Source organism: Miniopterus natalensis, chromosome 9, assembly GCF_054644295.1.
Source record: "Miniopterus natalensis isolate mMinNat1 chromosome 9, mMinNat1.hap1, whole genome shotgun sequence".
NCBI classification, from domain to species: Eukaryota; Metazoa; Chordata; class Mammalia; order Chiroptera; family Miniopteridae; genus Miniopterus; species Miniopterus natalensis.
In genome coordinates this window covers 47,721,931-47,738,923 of record NC_142089.1, presented here as the reverse complement: position 1 = coordinate 47,738,923, position 16,993 = coordinate 47,721,931, and the positions used below count along the sequence as shown (strand labels likewise).

General features: G+C 37.0%; 1 protein-coding gene across 1 annotated transcript in view; it reads left to right on the top strand.

Annotated features, from left to right (window-relative positions):
* The first annotated feature begins 2,380 nt into the window (after nucleotides 1-2,380).
* Nucleotides 2,381-16,993, top strand: part of PIGK (phosphatidylinositol glycan anchor biosynthesis class K) — a 75,716-nt gene continuing 61,103 nt past the window's right edge. Inside the window, exons 1-3 of the mRNA XM_016216789.2 lie at nucleotides 2,381-2,491; nucleotides 5,774-5,827; nucleotides 10,122-10,213. Of these exons, the coding sequence (XP_016072275.1) occupies nucleotides 2,399-2,491; nucleotides 5,774-5,827; nucleotides 10,122-10,213 (239 nt within the window). The 5' untranslated portion in view covers nucleotides 2,381-2,398. The remainder of the gene's footprint in view (nucleotides 2,492-5,773; nucleotides 5,828-10,121; nucleotides 10,214-16,993) is intronic.

The window sequence follows — 16,993 nt, the reverse complement described above, 5'->3', positions numbered from 1 at the left end:
ATACTATACAGAATTATTTTACTCTTTTCATGGTATTGTATTATTTTATGCTTTAATTATTTTTACTGTTATCAGTGGGGAGAGCTCCTTGCGATATCCAGAGAAAAAGAATTTCTTGACACTTGCACAGGAGGATGAGATATTGTAGAAAGCTTTATTTCTGTGGAATTACACCCAAATATCCAAGATCCCATTTCTCTCTGTCCCACCACAGAAGTGTAGCTGTGGCTTCAGGAGAGCTAGGATCAAAGCCGTAGCTCAGTTTTCATTCCATGCTGGAGCACAGGTGCAGTCCAGCACTAAGCTAGCTTAATATATGTTCCAGTTGCAGTCCATCAGTCCATTGTGTGGGGTCCACAGTGCCACATGGCTATGGAGGGAACACAGGCAGGAATAAAATGGGAGCAAAGAACCAAGAGCCAAGAGCTCCCAGAGCCGGATCTCCTTTTTCTAGGACTCTAGAGGACTATGTATTCCCAAATTTTCTAGGGTTTGTATTGGCCCTGCTCACTCTGGCCAATGAGCTCTGTTCCCAGGTTTGACTGACAGGCATATTCCCTATGTCATCCTGACTTTACTGTGCACGAGCCCATCTTCCTCTTTGTTGGATCTCTTCCCCTAATGATTTGTAGAGAATGGGCCAGTGGTTCCTTGGGCAGTGCAATAGCATAAAATATGACAAGGGTTAATCTCAACTTTTTATAAAGACCTCATTCAGATTCCTATGTAAAACAAAGCTATAAACAAAATTTACATTACAGGACATACAGACAGTTTATGGACACAAGGGAAGACATTAGATCTTCACAGTAAGCAAAGAACTAGAAGTATAACAACCTTGAAGGAACTTTGTACCACAGAATTTAGAGGTGAAAAAATGGCATAATTTGCTGTTAGGTTGTATATTTTGATGGCACTGTAAATCTGTACATTTTGGAAAGCAACATCGATAGCCACTAAAATTTTTGTATCTTTTAACTCAAGTTTTCCATTATAGAAAAGTTATGCAAATAATTCAACAAACGTTAAAAGCAAATGCATGAAGATATTCTTTACAATATTTTTATAGTAAAACTTAGAAAATTTATATTGTCCAATAGAAGGGTAATTGGTTTGGCCAAGGCATCCATAGGGATGGAATTCCATGTTAAAATTAAATGTTAAAATTGTGAAGATTATGAAGCCGCTGTTGACACAGAAGGGGCCATATACTAAATCTGAGAAGCTCCATGGAGGCCTGCATGGTAGGCCTTACAAACTCCGAGACCTTAAGTGACCATAGAGGCTGGTCTGAAATTAAAATTTACTAACTGAAAGCCAGTCACAGCGGGTAGTTAAGTCCTAGGCTGATATCTTCCTTGACAAAGGTCAATGTTTATAACTGAGCCTATTGTCTTTTTGCATCTATGCAAACATACCTTTGGCATAATGTCAGGATAATTTCCCTTTTTCAGACCCCTCAGGGCACAGTGTCCCAAGAGAGCAGGAGACCACAGAACCCCTCATTGTTGTTATCATGTTAATTGTTAACTATTAACTATGGTCTACCCATCAATGTAAAAGAAGTATGTTTCTATTTGTTTTACTATTTATCGAATCCCTGAGATTTCCTCGTTTTGCTTTTTCCCACCTATATCACCAATAGATTTCATGTGACCCCCTTAGGTCCTCTTTGATTCTGCTTCCTGGCAGTTTTCGTCAGTTTGGCTCAAATAAACTCATAAAAATTCTAAAAGGTTCGGACAGCCCTTACCTTGACACAACATAAACACGTTTATGTCATGCTACTTGAAAAACAGAATTTAAAATTGAATGCATATAATGAACATAACTAAACAAATATACACCATCTTATTAAATCCTCAGGCTGTCTTTGAGATAAGTTTTAGCTTCACAATTACGGAAGAAACAAAAATGTAACTAATTCCTACTTGTTCATACTTCATAAGTAATAGACCCCAAACCTGTGGCAACACCCACCTGTTTCTATTTGCAACTGACCCAGTGAATCACGTTTTCGCGCCTACATGCTGGCTCTTCCCACTGCATCCTGATTCACACATCCAAAGAATTGGCAGCACTACGCGAAAAAGGAATTCGCTTCTGCAAGTTTATGGGGTCACAGGTTTTCCTCGCCTTTCAAACTTGTATGTCAACTTTATACCTATTTTACCATGTAAAAACTGGAAATGCAGTTAAGAAAAAGGACCGACGCCCTCCAGCTTCACCCAGCAACGCAGGCAGCTCCAGGCTGGGGATGCGCCGACTTCCTAAAGCTGGGAGACAGCCCGGCCTCGAGGACCGGAGGCTGATGTCGCAAAAACACGCAAAACCAGACGCGCTGCTTTACGGCACGCGCCCCGCCCCCTCCAGGTGCGGGAGGCAGAAATCCGCAAACATGGTCGGCGCCTGCCCCTGCGGCTGGGGTGGGACTGCCCTGGCCGGGTGGTTGCTCTTGTCCTTCGGCAGCTTGGCCACTAGTCAGATCGAGGTAGGAGTCCGGCCCTCCGAGCGCCCGGGCCCTGGGAGGACGGCTTTGTCGTGGCGGTGAGCGCCCCAGCGGACGGCCGGTGCCCGGAAGCCAAGGGGCGCCGCCTGGAGTCGTTAGCCTCTTCCGAGGCGACTGGGCTGTGGGAGGGCGTCGCCGGGGGTGGCGTAGGACACGTCGGTCTGTTTCAGCTTTTGAAAACGAGGAGTTTAAAAGAATCAAACCCTGGGAGACGGGGGAGGACCTGCCCCTTTGCGCCGCCGGCGTGTAGCCCCAGCAGGTGCAGCGGGAGCGCGGAGCGCGGCGCTCACCTGCCTGCTCGGCGACCGCGCTCCCTTTACGGGAGTCCCGCGGGTACAGTGTGTTCTTTTTGGCTCGCAGGACGTGCTGGCCTTTCTTAACGCTTTTACTGTTCCCTGCGCTCTGATGCAGTCTAGATCTCTAGCATCATTTTCGGACCTGCCTATCAGGCACTTGGAAAAGTGTGCAAAGTTTAATCTGTCCACCCCATTTCCCGTGGGGTCGCTCCTAGGCTGGAAACCTGGGGCTTAAAAGAAAACAAAATCCTCTCTTTCTATCTCACTTTTTAATCAAAGCTAAATGCTGTGTTCTGAACTTTTAAAATTGCTTTTACCTGTTTCATTCCGCTGGCTTAATGCAGGCCTGGTCGTTTCTTGCCTAGACTACTGCAGTTACTTTATCTTGTTTTACCCCAGGCTTCCAACCCCCCCGCACTAAGATGCTAGATTAGTCTTCATAAAATGTAAACCTGATCGGGTTCTTCTGATTGAATCCTTTCAATGCTTTTCCAGTGCATACAGAATAAGGTTAACATCATGATCCGGCCTCTGTCTGCTGCTCCAGCCTTCACATTGGAGCCCATTCTGCCCACCACCTCAGTACATTCGGCTTAGACCAGTGGACTCCAGACTTTAAAAGGATATTGAGCATGCACTCTATCTATTAATGAATTACTGCCAATTTACATATTCAGTGTTTATAAAGCATATTTTTGAGATACTGTAAATATGAATAGAGGTTCTATTTTGCTCCTTTATTCTAGTGGATTATCTTGTATATTTCATTTTGGATATCATTACTCTTTTTTCTTATTTTTTTTTGACTGTTACTGTGCTTTTTCACATTACCATGTTTTATACCTTCTGTTCTATCCATTTGTTAAGATACAGTAAAAGCGTAACTTCTTTAGAACCTTTCTCTATCCCTTTGATTTTACTGTTGTAATTTGTACATTAAGCTAGTATAACACTCATCGATTATAAACCCATGTATGCTTTGTACTATTATTTCATCATTTTTCACTTGTAGTGCAATAGCTCCCTAACTAGTCCACATCAAGCCATTCTTTCTTCCTTCCAGTCTGTTCTCCAAGCTGCAGCCAGAGTAACTCTTAAAAGTGCAAATCTGATCTTGTCACCCATGTACGTCTTAACATTGCTTTAAGGGTAAAGAACACAATGTCTGTTATGACCCTTAAACAAGGCCCTGCATACCTTGACCCCTGCCTACACCCCCAGTTCTCTCTCTCTTTCAAACTTTTAGTTATGCTAATCTTTCCGTTTCTCAAAACCTTTAAGCCCCACCTGCCATTAGGGCCCATGTTTCCTTGTCTGGAACTATCCTTCCACTTTTCTTCATCTTTTGGATCCTAACCCAAATACCACTTCTCTAGGGAAACCTTCCCTAACCCTCCTCCACCCCCTTATACTCTTTCATGATACTGTATATCTTACATTTATAGAATTTATAGGTTGTAATCTGCTTAATGTATCTAGCAAATAGGATAGTAACCTCTTTGGAGGCAAGTACTATGATTGTTTTTGCCCATCATTGTATTCTGAGCACTCAGGACAGTGACTGGCACATGGCTCCAATGAAATGATGAATGAATGAATGAATAAATGTTACATTGTAGTGTATTGTGTTTGCATGGTTGTCTTCTTTATTGAACTCTGGGATTCTTGAGAGAAAGCAGCATGCTCCTCAATGATTTTTGTATTACTGTACATTACATGGTATCTGGCACATAGTAGGTGCTCCACTAACTATACATAGAATGAATAAGTAACTTTGCAGTGCCTATATTGTTTAAACAATCACAAAAGAGTTTTACCATCTCAACATTTTCCCTAAAGTCCTAATAATGTAAGAATTTTGGAAGTGGAAGGGTCATTCAGCTCTCATTTTGTACACAAGAAAAGTCAAGTCTAAAGAGCTGAATGACTTACCCCAGTACCGACAGGTGAGGGATATGACCTGGGCTAAAACCCAGATCTTCAAATCCCTAAACAAGTGCTTTATCACTAAAGCACATTGCTTTTTTTAAGTATCTAGGTAGCTGTTGAGAAAGGTTAAAATGTGTGTGTGTGTATGTGTATGTGTGTATATGACACACACACATTTGAGTGAATTTTTTGTTTGTTTCATTCTCCCTGAAATTTCTTGCCAGCTGAAAATTAAAACAGCTAACACTCGTTATACAATTACTAGGTTCCAGGCACCTTTCCTATATTCTGTGAGTTAGATAACATTACCATTTTATAGATGGGGAAATGGAGGCACAGAGAAGTTGAGCAGCTTTCCTAAGTTTATGCCGGTAGTAAGTCATAGGACCCAGATTCGAATCCAGCCAGTCTGACTGAGCTAGTAATTAATACTGCTTGGGAGCAGATCTGAGGTAATTATGGTTTATATTCATTACTATTTTAATATGTAATGAAAGTCATGTTCATTAGGTATTTGGATGGTGAGGTTTTTAATGTTTTATGCTAGCACATATAATTCAGATTCACTCTAACAGATTGGTGAAATGATACATGGCAGTATGCCAGAGAATGTGCTCTGTCAAATACATTGGTGAGTTCAAATAAAGAATTGGCAGCACCCAGCACAGAGTATGGATGAATGTTGACTGTAATTTCAACAGGAAAGATATTAATTGTTATGTTTTGAATCAAGATATGAAATAAGTCATTCACAGTTTGAAGACTGAATGGAAAACTAGAAGCTTATAAATAAGAAATGACTGGGATAAAATGTTTAAAAACAGACAGCCCCTCCCCCAAATTATGCCCCTTAACAAAAAAATAAAACTCATTATAGGTCCTTCATAAGGTCAAAAACTAGCATCTTCATAAACTTATAAAATGATGACTTATTGTTATTACAGCTGTAAAACTCCGTGAATCTTGTCTGTCCTTTGCCATCCTTTAGTCTGGGAAATGTGGCTTGCTCCTAATCTTTTTGCTATTATTTGACTGATAGGAACAAGCAGAGCAGTTCTTTAGAAGCGGCCACACAAACAACTGGGCTGTTCTGGTAAGTCTGTTCTATAAAGGTATAGCATATGTGTCTAAGAAATTCTGTGTGAATTAAATTTTTGAAACTAAAATTTATCGTATACTAGAAATTCTTTATTTTGATTTGCTATATTTTAAATTGACCATATCAACTAGTAATAGTCATTTCCTTCAGTATATCTGTCAAGTGTGATGTGTTAATAACTATAAGAATAAATTAGAGGTGCTGTTGGTAAACAAAGCATTATATAAGATATAGTTATTTTAATGATGGAAACTAGTACTTGTATTTCTTATTTATAGTGTTAGTTTATAGATACTCTCTACTTAGGCTATTTTATTTTTATTAAAATTTTTTTTCTCTTTACAAAAGTATATAGTCATTATAAAAAATTCAAATTATATAGAAAAGCTTAGAAGACAGAGATTAATTTTATGTTATGTGAATTTCACCTCAAATAAAAAAAGAAAGGAAAAATGTCTTCAAGTCCCACATGCCAGAGTCAACATTTCGATGAACATTCATCTAAACTCTCTCTTCATATATAGGCACAAATTATATGATTTTCTGTAACAGGGATCATATTATACCTATTATTTACAACTCTATAGTAGTATATTTTGGGGAATCTTTCGCTGCCAGTAGATATGGAGAAACATAATCTTTTCAAAGGTTGTATTGTTTTCTGCTTTGTGAATGTACCATAATATGCAGTTCATGGGCTTTTAAATTCTAAATTTTCCATTATTTTAAATGGGGCTATGTTGGACATCCTTATACATACATCTTTGTGAACTTGACTGATTTTCTCTTGAGGGTAAACTCCCAGGCATAAGGCTATGAAGCCACAGAGCACAATTGCCCTCTAGAAATGCTATACCTTTTTCTAATCCCAAGCCAACTGTGTACTATTAATTTTTAATCTTTTCTTTTTGACTGCTAGGCCACAAATTAAATTTTGTTTTAATCTGCATTGCTTTGATTCTTAGTAAGTTTTGCTTATTAGCTCCGTTTTTTCCTTCTGCCTTTCGTTGTTGTTGCTGGTGTGAATTATCTTTAATTTCTTTGGATTTATAAATTAGTGTTTTTAATTTCCCAAATAGAATACATGTAATCAATTTTGTTTTTCTTGTGCTTCAAAAGTATTTGGATGAGGGTTTCACTACTGGAGATTCATTTAATGATATTTACATGATTAGAAGATAAAATAAATTTAACTTAATGAAAAAAATGTATCAAAGGGTCCACTGGAAGAAAGGATGAAATAAAGAAGCAAGAAAGGAAGGCGATATTTGTGAAAGAGGAAGGGAGCAGAGGATGTGTAGCATTTCACAGCCAGTAACTCTTATTGGAAAGGAAGGAAAATTGGGGAACTAAGGTGAGAATGTAAAGGAGGTGGTTAGAGGAATTCAATTGAAAGTGTAGAATAACCATAGTCACCTATAATTGACTTTACTAAAATCAAAGGGAGATTGTCTGAATGTTTGAGATCTTGTAAGTTTATTGAGAATAATTTTGTAAAAGTATTTACCTACTGGTTGCTTGAAGTAAGTAAATAGTAATTAGAGTTGGTATAAATTTTTGTACTCCATATAATTTTATTATGATTAAATAGAACAGTATAGTGTGGGCTTATGGCTCATTTTCTTGTTCTCCAGGAAAGAGTACCTTCTGTATGCTGCCCCTAACGAGAGATTGTATGAAGGAATTGGACAGAAGCTGTTCAAGAGAGGAGACAGGTTTTCAGTGACCACTTAAAAGTGGGGAAAACTATCAGGAGGCAGGCCATGACTTACCAGTTTTAGAGGATAAATTGCTCTGCAGGAAACTAAACGCTCTTCCATGATTATCCTCTCTATGGGAATTCTTAAAACGGAATGACTGCCTATGTGTAGACAACTAATCGCCACAGAGGCTCATTCTTTAGAAGAGGAGCCTATTAGGTGATACTACACACACATTAAAGCCTTCTTTGTTTTGGGAAACCTCTAACCAAGTCCCTCTCCAATCTCAGTAACTTGGGTTTCAGGTGAGAAATAGAGGTGAAAAAGGATTATTACTGAGCATTTCACAGTAACTGTGGTTTTCATATTTTGTGCAATATTTTACACATGAACTCAGACTTAGTATAGTGAGACTTCAATAAGTTGTACTTTCTTAAATGGAAAATTGTGAAATTTGACCAGGGCCAACTTGAAAGTACTAAACATGCATTTCTTTCAGTGTTACAAAGTTCAGATTTAAAAAAAAAAAAGTATTTCCCCCCAGTTAGTCTTGTCTAGATGACCAGAGGTAAATAAAATGCCCTTTGCTCTTGTAGTATGACTGAGAAAACTTTTGCCACCAGAGGGAGATGAAAGAAAACTGGCTTCTATTTTAGTCTCAGGATCTACTTTGAATAAAATATTTTGCCTCTATTTAATAAAAAAAGTTATAAAAATTTTTTTAAAGTACAGTATCAAAGGAGGTAAACTGAAAAGTTATTGTACCCCTCTTTGACTCCCATTTTTATTCTTTTTAATGATTATTATCAGTTTCTTGAAATTTCCAATTGATGTAATCACATTTGGGTCTACCCCTCCCTTTAAAAAGATGAATGTATCATACCACATATTTTTTTACGATTTGCTTCTTTTTTGTATTCCATTCAGTGAATATGTGATAATGTAAATTGGCATTTCCTTGTCTCATCTCTTTTTTCCACCTTAACTTTGTGTCTTGTAAATTGCTGATTAAAATGAGGGCAATTTCTTAGGTTTATACTCTTAAATACTGTAATAGATGACAAAAGCCTTTTGGGTATAGTAAAGTGCACTGAACATACTGGCTTTTGTTCTAATTAGTTCAGATATAAATTATCCTGTTTCTGCTCAAGTTAGGGAACCTGTAGATTCTTTGCTACTGATGGGTAGTGATTTCATTTCTAGCTTTTTGGTTTTGATTTTTGCTGATACAGGCAGTGTTATGAAAATCCTTGAATATATGTTTTTGCATACTTCTCTGAGCTAAGTCAAAAGATAAGTACATTTTCAAACTTGATGGATATTGCATATTACCCTTTCAGAAGATTTATTTTACATTCCCATCAGTAGGATATAAGTATTCATTCCTTTACACTTATCACAATACTATGAATTGTCAGATTTTTGGATACTTATCAATTCGATTTGTGTTTTTTAAATTGTGACAAGTTGAGCATCCTTAAGAGTTTTATTGTCCATTTTTAATACTGTTGTTATGAAATGCTTGCTCTCATCCTTTGCCCAGTTTTCAAAATTTGGTTTTCTTATTGCATTATGGTTATTTCAAGTTTTTCATTTCAGTTAGGATTTTATGGTATTTTTTGCACATGAAGTTTTAGATTTTTATGTAGTAAAAAATTTTAGTCTTTTTCTTATTGGATTCCAGGTTGAACATTTATTTTAATAAAAAAAACCTTGCGGTTCCTTTTATTTGCAAGGACAAGAACATTTACACTATTCTCAAAACTGTTATACACTTGCCATCAACAAAGACATATGTTAGGAGGTAGGAGGGTGCTTGGTGGGTAGGTATATTACCACCTGACCCCAGTCTCTTACCTCTTTTGGAATGGATTCTCAAGAGGGCTGACTTTTGAGACATGGTGTTAGATTTTAAGACTTTTGGTATTATTTTTAGAAATGTTTCTTTTTTTAAAATGCCATTTTGTGTCACTTTTTAGAACTTGTATTTTCTATATCATAATATAAAAAATAATTGCAAAACATTCTACTAGTGAAGTTTTTAAGTGTGAAACTAATTTGAATTGTTTCTAGTTTTCTGTTCAGTTTAACAGCTGTATAACACATTCTTTATGTACCTATAAATCTGTTTTGTATGTTATATTTTAGTCTCTGTTTTATGTTTTTCACAACTAAATTAGGAAGCAATCTAGAGTAAAAGGCATATTATATAACCCAAGGTAGCTATTTTTTTCCCTATTCTGTGAAGGGATTATGTGCACTGTCTTTGATTTTAATCGTTTAGAAATGAGAACATTATAGAATCATATAAATTGAAGGTAAATAAGTTGGTTCACATTTGATTGAATTCCCCAAAGATTTGTTTTCTCTTAAGCTGAGTGGTCTTTTTATTTAATGCTAGTTATGAAAGACCTCTCTCTAGAGATACTGGTTTTATTGACAATTCTTTATGTGCCTTGCTGTTTCTAAGCCTGGATTATGATATACTCTTTCTTTAGACATCTCTTTGTCTTACCTAAAGAGAAAGAATTCTGTAACTTTGTGGCTTATTTTGATTCAAAAATAATATATCTGTTTTAATACTTTAGGTGTGTACATCCCGATTCTGGTTTAATTATCGACATGTTGCAAATACTCTTTCTGTGTATAGAAGTGTGAAGAGGCTAGGTATTCCTGACAGGTAAGAATTCTAATAAAGCTTAACTCTGAACTTTAGTAAAAACCACCCTTGTATGATTGTTATTATATTTGTATTTTTGTGCTGCTTTTGAAAAAGATAAGGAAACTTGAAGGTTTGTTTCTTTTTATTGTTGTTAGAACATACCATCATGTATAAAGTAACTTACTTAAGACCATGATGGTAAATTATATAAAACATCAATCAGTACTAAGGTAAAAATATTTGATAAAGTACAATTGTTTAGTGTCATTTATTTAATCATTAAATGCCTCAATGTGGGGTTTTAATTGTAGACAACAGAAGACAATTTTGACTGATTGAAGTAGAAAAGGAATTTACTGAAAACATATTGATTAGTATACCAAATTGATGGGAAGGCTGTAGCTTTAAATAGTCAGGAATAAGGAAGACCAGGTAGCATAGAAGAAATTTCTAAAAACGATGACATAAAACCAATCCATTGATGGTAATATAGCTGTGAATTGCTGAAGTCTAGACTCAGTCAGCTACTGCATAGCTGCTGCTGTTGCCTTTGGAAACTTAATGTTGGTACTCCTGCCTGCTGTCAGCATCCAGCCTTTGCTGTCTCAGCTTCTTACAGCCTCTAGTTCTTAATTAAGAGCCCTTGGAGGGATGTCATATTGGCAGAGCGTAAATTAAGTGCGCTTGTTCATGCTCCGGGGGTTGGGGAGTGACAGGAAGAACAACTACATGGCATTGCTAGCTTCTGTTAAGGGAGGTGGGCTCTGCTTTCTATGAAGACTCATAAAGTGGGGTATTTCCTAATTCCATGGGGGAGTTCAGGTACCAGGCAGAACCTCCACACCTTTACCCTCAGATATATGTCCTCTACATTTGGTCTGTCACATACGATAGATCTATTTTTGCTATTACAAAGCAGTTGTAGAAGAAAGTGCAGTTAATTCAGTTGTCTAGGTTTGATCTCTTTAGCCCCATGTTTCTCTACCTGTGAGACAGTGTGGAAAGAGCTTTGCAGTCAGACAAATCTGAGTTTGAAATCTGGGTTCAGTGGTGATTTTGGTTAAGTCACTTGGCCATGCTAAGCCTGTTTCCTCAGCTATTATGTGGTGATAATAGTACCTTCTTTGCAGGACTCAGGCACTTGCAATAAAAAGCAAAAGCAAATAGAGATATGTAGAAAGTGCTGCAGGAGCAGAAAGGCAGTGAATAGATTATTTTAGCCTGGGAAGCTGACAAGAACTGTAATTGAATTCCTGTATTTTAAATAGAAATTAAGGCAACTCTGTAATTATCATTTTTGAAAAAAGCACATTAAATCTGAGAAAGGGTGATTTGTTATATCAAGTATACTAGTATTATTCTTATAATTAGCCAATTATTATAATTTGTTAATTGGTCCTCCTTAGTAGGTCTGTATGGTTAATCCTTTGGTTTTTAACTCATGTTGCTTTTATACTGTGTGCTCCTCCAGGGAGCTACTATGTATGGTTTGGCAATAGTTTTCACTGTGATAAATGAGTCTTTATTTGATCTATAAGTAATTAGGAAATGTTTAAATGGTTTAAGTAAGATTTAGATGGACTTTTAATAAGTAGAATATTAGCCCAGCTGGCATGGCTCATTGGTTGAGCATCGACCTGTGATCCAGGAGAGCACGGTTCGATTTCTGGCCCCCTCACGTGCCCTGTTTGAGGGCTTGATCCACAGTGGGGGGCATGCAGGAGGCAGCCGATCAATGACTCTCATCATTGATGTTTCTATCTCTCCCTCTCCCTTCCTGTCTCTGAAATCAGTAAAAATATATTTAAAAAAAGTAGAATATGACTATAGGATGTATTTTATGTTTTATAATTAGTAGGTTTGTCCCTATGTTTCCGAGGAATATTATTTAAAAGCTTATTCTTGTTTCAAGTGATTGCCTGTCTTCATCTCTGTTTATAAAGTCTTTGTTGGGGAATGAATTGGAGGTTTAAACAGTTGATGGTTTAAACCACTTGTTATTTAACTAACAGAAATCAAAGAAAAGAGTCTGTTTGGCTTTTCAACTATTATGGTGACTACTCCTCTTATTTGGTGACTTATCCTACTTTACTTCTACCTGGAATTAAGTATAAAAATATAATTACAAGTAAATTTTTATTCAGAAAGTAAAAAATTATTATAAATTAACAGTTTGGAAACAAAATCATTAAGAATAATTTTCAGTTTTAAAGTTTGAATTCAGAATACATTTGAATTTATTTTATACATTATGGAACTTTTTCAAGTTAAAACAACATTATTATAACTTCTGTCATATTCCAGATATGTATACTGAGAAAAATTATTGGTCACTATATTTAATAACAATTAGGATTAGAGCTTTGGGTTTTAAAAAATTTGTTTGCCTTTTTAAAGGAGGATTTTACGTTTGTTTTGAAATGTGAAGTATTTGCATTTAGTTTTCCCATTCGTTTCAGTGAGAAATTAGTTCATGTCAAAAATCATTTACTAAAATACATGTCACATTACCTTTTTGAAAGTTGCCATCAATTTGATAGTTCCATAGATCCTGTGTGAAATGTCTCATTAGTGATGTCACTGCTTTTGGTTTCTCTCTGTTCTTTTGTCTGTATTTCACAGACTCTGATAGTCTTGAGCTGTTCTCTCTGTCTGGAGTGGTTGTTTATACTTCTAGTTCAGGGCTGCCTAACCCTGGCTTTGATTCCAAATCACTTGTGGTGCACGTGGAAAATACTGATTTCTCAGCTTTACCTCTGGAGATTCTAATTTATTAAACGTGAAGTGAGGCCCAGATCAGGTCTATATGTGGTTCTGATACACCGTCAAGTTTAGGAAGCACAGCTTTAACTTTTACCTGACCTTTCAAATTCACTTTAATACTTCAGAAAGCATTTCCTGTTCCCCTTTTTTCCTTCTATGGTATCCTGTGTATACTTTGATTATAACATGATTATACTAATTAGTGTGTTTCCCTTATTAGATTATAAATTCCTTGAAGGGAACAAGGATTGTATTTTATTTCACGTTGTACTTCCAGCATCTAGCACAGTGCCTGCCACATAGTATGTGCTCAGTGAGTATTGGATAAACACATGACTGGGAAATACTTTATCAGTTAGGCACAACAAACACAAGTTTGTACTTTAGAGTAAAAACATTTCTGTCACAGAAATTGTGTTAGCCTAGTTTTTATCAGGTGTTAATCTGATATAAAAGACATTTTAATAAATAGGTTGTCATAATTTTATAATACTATTTCAAAATATTAACTCAGGGAAAAGGGATTTCAGTGGTTATGGGGGAAAATAAAAAGACATGTTCATAAGATATTCACAACTGCCCTGCAGCTTGACTCTTATCATTTTTATACCTAAGTTCCGTGGGGGACAGGCGTCTTGCACTTTGTGTCCGTGCTTTCCGCAATCTTACCCAACCTCAGAGATTTTGTTGTTATTTGCTTGGTGTCAGCTTCCTGAAACATTTCACTATCTTTAGGAAATTTTTTGCCCTCAAATAATTGTTTTGGACAAACCCTCTGTTTCACTATCTCTAGTATGTTTAATGTGCTTAAGATGAGGAAGATAAAAGGCATTATTTTATTTATCTTTTAAAAATATGCTTTTATGGATTTCAGAGAGAGGAAGAAAGAGAGCGAGATAGAGAGATAGAAACATCAGTGATGAGAGAGTCATTGATTGGCTGCTTCCTGCACTCCCCCTACCTGGGACTGAGTGTGCAACCCGGGCATGTGCCCTGACCAGGAATCGAACTGTGATCTCCTGGTTCGTGGGTCACTGCTCAACCACTGAGCCATGCCAGCTGGGCAAGAGAAAAGGCATTATTAAACAGGATTAGTTTTAAAGTCAGTATATGATTTCAGTAAGGGTGAACTGGTTCAAATGATAAGCACATTTCAAATACAGAACAGCAAGAATCTTGCGCTAAGTGTCTAAATGGGTTGATCATAACATAGAGGTTCTGTCAAGCATCTAACCTGGTAAAACTGCCTGTCAGTGTTCTTGTAAAAGCTAATTTTGACTTATTCACCAAGCTAACTTCTTGGCTAATATGTACAACAAATTAGATCACGTCTGAAGTCTCACTTCCAAGACTGTAGCATGATGCACCCCCGGTTTTATTGGCTGTTGAAGTTTTTGCAGCACAGACACATTTTAGAGTGATACTTCTCTAAATACACAAGTTGCTTGATATTAAAAGCTCCACGCTGCTTTTGTCTTACGATCTTTACTGCATCTTCATGTTTCATCCCACCTTCTGTTAATCTCGGGGCAACAAGCATGGAGCTCTCCTGAGGCTGTAACATAATGAACAACCATGTTCTTCACAAAACTTGATTTTTTTTACAAGACTTAACCAGTCATCAACAATCTAGTTTGGGAGGTGGTGCACCTTCGTTAAAAGCCAGTCAAGAACATGGGTGCCTTCTTTTTCTATAAGAACTGTGTCATAGATTGCTTTACATGCTCTTACTATTGTGGTAACTCTATACTTAAGTTTCTCAATAACTTCGTTTAAGGTCTCATTGGTTGTATTGCATATAAAAGAAATATCATGTGTTTGTATGTGACTTCATGGGGAGGCAGTTCTCTCAAGCGATGTTAGTTTAGTTACAGAATAAGGGGTTATGAAAGAATTTTAAAAAGCAAATACAGAAATGATGTAAAGAAACTTCAACGTACTCCACTTGAAATTCTCAGTGCTTTGAAGCTAGGAGCAGTGGGAAATGAAATGAACCTCCAAACAAGAAGCAAATCTTCAGTCCGTAATACTGAGCAATAGAAAGGAAGGGCACTGAGACTTAATCCATTGAGGTCAGAACTGGAAAATGCTGTGCATATTTCAATTCAACACTTCTGTGTACAGGTTAACTGCTCTTGCGTGGCTTCTTGGTGAAATAGCAACAACTTTTTACAGTTCTCTTGTCCTCATAAAGGTTATGCTCTGCTTGGTAGTAATCTTCATTGTCCTTCAGAAACTCCATAAACGTGTGGTGACAAAAAGGAATATGTTTAGTCCTTGAAAATTGTGGCTTAATCATACACAGTGGGTACTGAGGTGGCAGTGACATAGGCGCAGTGGCTGTGGCCACAGGGCAAGGGGTCCACAGTGGTCACATGCAGGATGGAGGCAGTGCAGGTGTTTACAGAGGCACCTCAAGCATTCTTAGTCAGGTTTTATTGTAATTAAAAAGGTTTTGGGAAAATTTTTCAGTTTTTTAAGGGCAAGAACATACTTAAAATCTATAGCTATAAAATTAAATGATTTCTTTATTTAAAATTTAAGAAGTATTTGTAATGAAGTTTAAAGCATAAATACTGGGTATGAGATAATGCTTGTAATGTGCTTAATTTATTAGTGCAGTGCTTGAAATATATCAAATGCTCAGTAAATTTTAGTTATCATATTATACTAAAACACATGTGACTTTGAATATATGAGCCTTAGCTAGCTAACTGTACCCTCATGTAACATGTGTGCTGCTGTTGACTTCCTGTCTCTGCAGTGCAGTTTCTTTCTTTCTTTTTTTTGTTTAAATGTATCTTTATTGATTTCAGAGAGAGGAAGGGAGAGGGAGAGAGAGAGAGAAACCTCAATGATGAGAGAGAGAGTCACTGATCAGCTGCAGCCCCCAACCCGAGCATGTGCCCCGACCAGGAATCGAACCCTGATCTCCTGGATCCTAGGTCGACGCTCAACTGCTGAGCCACGCCCGGCCGGACTGCAGTGCAGTTTCTTGAGTTTTATTTTTAATAAGTTCAAAATACCTGGTGTCATATAGTCTAGTAATGCTAATTGTTTGACATTTGGCAAGTTGAAAGTAATTCCTAAAGTCTTGATGACCTAGCACCTGCGGCTAATAGGATTGTTATGCTTAGCTCATGGTGCCTCGGTGGCAGGATTTATTAACTTGGAGGTTTCTCAGCACATGGGAGAGGAGAAAGAGAAGCCTAACAGCGAATTAGTCTGGCGTCAAGCTAATGGTGAAATAACAAAATTTGTTGCATTTGCTTGATCCAACAGTCATTAAATTCCTGAAGAAGCAATAATATACTGAGTATCCTGAATAATTTATGTCAGGGGGAAAAAAAAAAAGACACCCATGAGCAGAAACCCTGAGATTTAAGAGAGCATCGAAGATCCCTGTGATTCTGAGCCTGCTGCTTTAACTTCAGCTGTTGTTCTGGGTGGGAACGGTGATGTTGTTGCAGATAAGCCTGGTGATCCTAGCTCTGGTGGCTAAAGGTGCTCTATGGTAGTATTACCTGATTAGTAGCATGGCTTTAGAATGTATAGCAATTTTAAGTGAATAGTTTAAAAACCTTTTGACCAATATGTAGTAATTTATTTAAATTAATTTCAGTGAAAAATTTTTATTAAGGTTATCAGTCCATTATAAATGAAAAGTTACGGTTTCTGAAATTTCACACTCTAATGGTCTATGGTGGTAAAAGAGTATTCATCTATTAAAATATATATTTTAACCCACTGGTTCCTGCCTCCTGGTACCTGGTTGGGCCAAGGAAGAACTTCAGGGAGATGGGTAAAGGGCCCTAGCAGTCCCAATGCAGGGCTTACCTGTTCCTTCAATGTTTGGCAAAGATGGTAATGAGAAAGTATTTCTTTAGAACCGCCCCCCACACACATACATTTCTTTTTTGACAAGTTTTAAATTTTCATTTTTATAGTTCTCATTTTTATAATCTATAAAATCATGATCAAATTATTCTATTTAGACTATATCCAAAGAGTGGTAAGGGAAGAAAATATTACCAG